The sequence below is a fragment of the Sphaeroforma arctica genome (assembly GCF_001186125.1).
Source record: "Sphaeroforma arctica JP610 unplaced genomic scaffold supercont1.941, whole genome shotgun sequence".
Lineage (NCBI taxonomy): Eukaryota > Ichthyosporea > Ichthyophonida > Sphaeroforma > Sphaeroforma arctica.
In genome coordinates, this window is record NW_014039617.1 from 21,484 (window position 1) to 24,872 (window position 3,389).

At 42.0% G+C, this 3,389-nt stretch overlaps 1 protein-coding gene across 1 annotated transcript in view; it reads left to right on the plus strand.

The window, feature by feature from the left end:
- The window catches only part of SARC_09352 (hypothetical protein), a 2,357-nt gene extending 1,257 nt beyond the window's left edge, over nt 1–1,100 (plus strand). Inside the window, exons 2-3 of the mRNA XM_014296639.1 lie at nt 287–351; nt 832–1,100. Of these exons, the coding sequence (XP_014152114.1) occupies nt 287–351; nt 832–918 (152 nt within the window). The 3' untranslated portion in view covers nt 919–1,100. The remainder of the gene's footprint in view (nt 1–286; nt 352–831) is intronic.
- Nucleotides 1,101–3,389: the final 2,289 nt, after the last annotated feature.

Here is a 3,389-nt window from a genome sequence, read left to right on the forward strand (position 1 = left end):
CAGGTATATTTAAATTTATATTTATTAATATGTTAATACATTTATATATATATATGTGTGTGTATGTTAGTTTGTTTATTTGTTTATCTGCTTTTATGTGTACATGTGCATGTCTACAAATATACTTGTATATTTATCGTTTATATACACTGTTTTGTACCTCTTTGTAATTCCTTGTTGATTGGTGCACGATTAATTAATTGTACTTTTATCATTCCGGTACGGGCCTCGTCGCATGGTCAATCTAACCCTGCTTTGCACTTTGTACCAATTTCATCGACGGCAGGAAAATACATAAAGCAAGCCCACAAAATCCCGAACTTCGTAGTTCCAGATTTGGCCGGATTCAACGTAAGTTGGTAGTGGAAGTATTCGTAGATTTATTTCTCGTAAACGTTACCGTTTTTTAGCAAACAAACAGTGTTTGCAATGCACTAGGGCAGCTTATTGGATATCGTATCACGCCAGTCTTATAGCCCTCCAGCGTCTCTGTATCACCGGAGTGCTTCCCCACTGCGATGTATTGGGTTCTCTATCCGCTTGGGGTTTCCAAGCCTATCAGCGACCTAGTTGTGGGCTTTTAAATTCACGCTTTGCAGAAATGTTTATTGTACGGTCTCGTGTGACACGTTCCTTGTTACTTAGCACGCGAACTGTATTAGTGATATTGACCTATATACAAGTACATGCCTGTCCACATATTTGATAGTGTCTCGGCTATAGAGGCAAAACCGCAGTCCAAGGTTTTCCACTGATTCCGCTCTGCTGCCCTTTCAACTTTCGTTATCCCGTTCCTCAAACGGTTTCTCACCCGTGCGCTGCCTATCACAGCTAAAGCCGTACGTTGCGAAGACTGTGGACAGCCCCAAGGTGGCGCCCATGACACCCGATGTGATGAAGGAACTTGGTAGTAAATAAAGGAGCAAATAAAAAACGGTTGCGCAATTAGCGACCCAGAATGTAGGTATACTTGTTCATATGGCGAAGATATACTTGATCTGATGGCTGACTCGATAGGACCCATGTGCCGTATACGTAACCAAATTTGGAAGCCCTTCAGGTGTACTGGGATGCTTAATTGGTTCGCAGTATCAACCCACAATCATGACTCTGTTGGTATCTATGTAGATTGCACGCGAAGACGTACTGCCATTGATAGATGGCATTAGAATCAAAGTTTTTGTTCTGATGGTAACTGTAGATTGTACGTGAAGACGTACTACCATTGGTGGATGGCATTAGAATCAGAGTTTATGTTCTGTTGGTAACTATGTAGATTGTACGTGAAGACGTACTACCATTGATGGATGGCATTTGAATCAAAGTTTATGTTCTGTTGGTAACGATGTAGATTGTACGTGAAGGCGTTTTGCCATTGATGGATGGCATTAGAATCAAAGTTTATGTTCTGTTGGTAACTATGTAGATTGTACGTGAAGGCGTTCTACCATTGATGGATGGCACTCGAATCAAATTTTATGTTCGCGTGACCAGTCGATACAAAACAATACTCTCGTTTGTTGGGTGTATTCGTTTATTATTGAAAAGGGGTTACAATTCGTGATGGTAGATGGTTGTATGCTCACTCCCAAATACAAACCCCGTGCCCATGTATTCGTATATCAAATTAGATTTTCCTGTCCATTTATGTGTCTTTATTATGTGTACATAAAGGGAGTTACAGACTCCCCTATGACGAAACCATTTTCACCTTTCAATACCTTATCGACCAACTTCCTGAAACTGTATTTCTGATGTTATCAGAGATCACACATGACTTCCGCTTCTATTACTATTTTACCTTCTTGTTTGGTAGGCCATTTTGGAGGCCATTTGCATACTGGGCGTGTATTTCGCAAACTATCGCATTCGGCATCATTTCAATTATGGCCACTTTCTGTCCTATAAACCCGAATATCGTCTATTGTCGGCCCGATATCCAGACCTAAAAATCTAAACTTCAATATGCAGCGGCTTTTAAACTGGTAGTGTATTCCGCATGCTGCCATTATTCAGATTTGGTCACTTTCTGTCCTATATACCAAATATGTGGCAGTTCATATATACTGACTTATGTATTGCGCATACTCATACTATTGCCTTCAGCATCATCCGATTTCAGTCGCAACCTGTCCTGTATCCCAAATGTAGTCCACTCTCGACCAATATCCAGACCTAAAATCTAAACCTAAATATGCAGCGAATTTTACACCGGCTGTGTATTTCGCACGCTGGCATCATTCAGATTTTGGCCATTATCTGACTTATATTCCAAATGATGACCACTCTCGGCCCGAATTCCAGACCCAAAATACACCTAATATGCAGCCAATTTTACACTGGCTGTGTGTTTCGCACGCTGGCATTATTCAGATGTTGGCCACTTTCTGACCTGAATCCCAAGTAATGTCCACTCTCGGCCCGAAATCCAGAGTCCGGGCTCTGAGGGTAGACGCCAGAAGTGGAATTGATTCGCAATTCAGAGATATCCGACCCACGGCGACTTGATTTGTATCTGATTATAAGAGATCAGGATCCAAATCACGAAATAGGATGTCAGTTTTGAAATCAGGATTCCACCAGCTAATCGGGAACGCCAGTATGAAGATTAGGAGACTAACGGGCAAATCAGGAGTGTCAACCCAAGACCTAACCCATGTCGGCATTGCATACAGCGTAATATGTGATAGTAGGTTGCCCTGTTAAGTGCACGCGTAGGTCGTCTCCTCAAAACTGACCAGAGTATTGTACCGAACGGTTAGTTGAGGAACACGCCAGCTGTGGCCTATAGCAATGAAGGATCCATACCCTGTTAGATCTCGGGTGGTTCAAGTCGCACGTAGTATGTATACCAACCACTCCACTACTGGCCGTTGTGTATGGGGTTCTTTAACGTTTACTAGATGCGTTGGTTAGGCATGCACCGTTTGGTCTAAACCTTTAAACGTTTACTAGGTACATTGGTTAGGCATGCACCGTCTGGTCTAAACCTTTAACGTTCACTAGATACATTGGTTAGGCATGCACAGTCTGGTCTAAACCTTTAACGTTTACTAGATGCGTCGGTTAGTTGGTCTAAACCCCGTAGTAGATGTGAGGGATCGGCAGATGCAAGGCGGGCAAACGGACATATGAGTATAGTACAGCTATTCGTCAAAGGGAAATGTACATATGAGTATAGTACAGCTATTCGTCATAGGGAAATGTACATTTGAGTATAGTACAGCTATTCGTCATAGGGAAATGTATATATGAGTATAGTACAGCTATTCGTCATTGGGAAACGGGCATATGAGTATACTACAGCTATAAACGGGCATATGAGTATATTACAGCTATTCGTCATAGGGAAACGGGCATATGAGTATACTACAGCTATAAACGGGCAT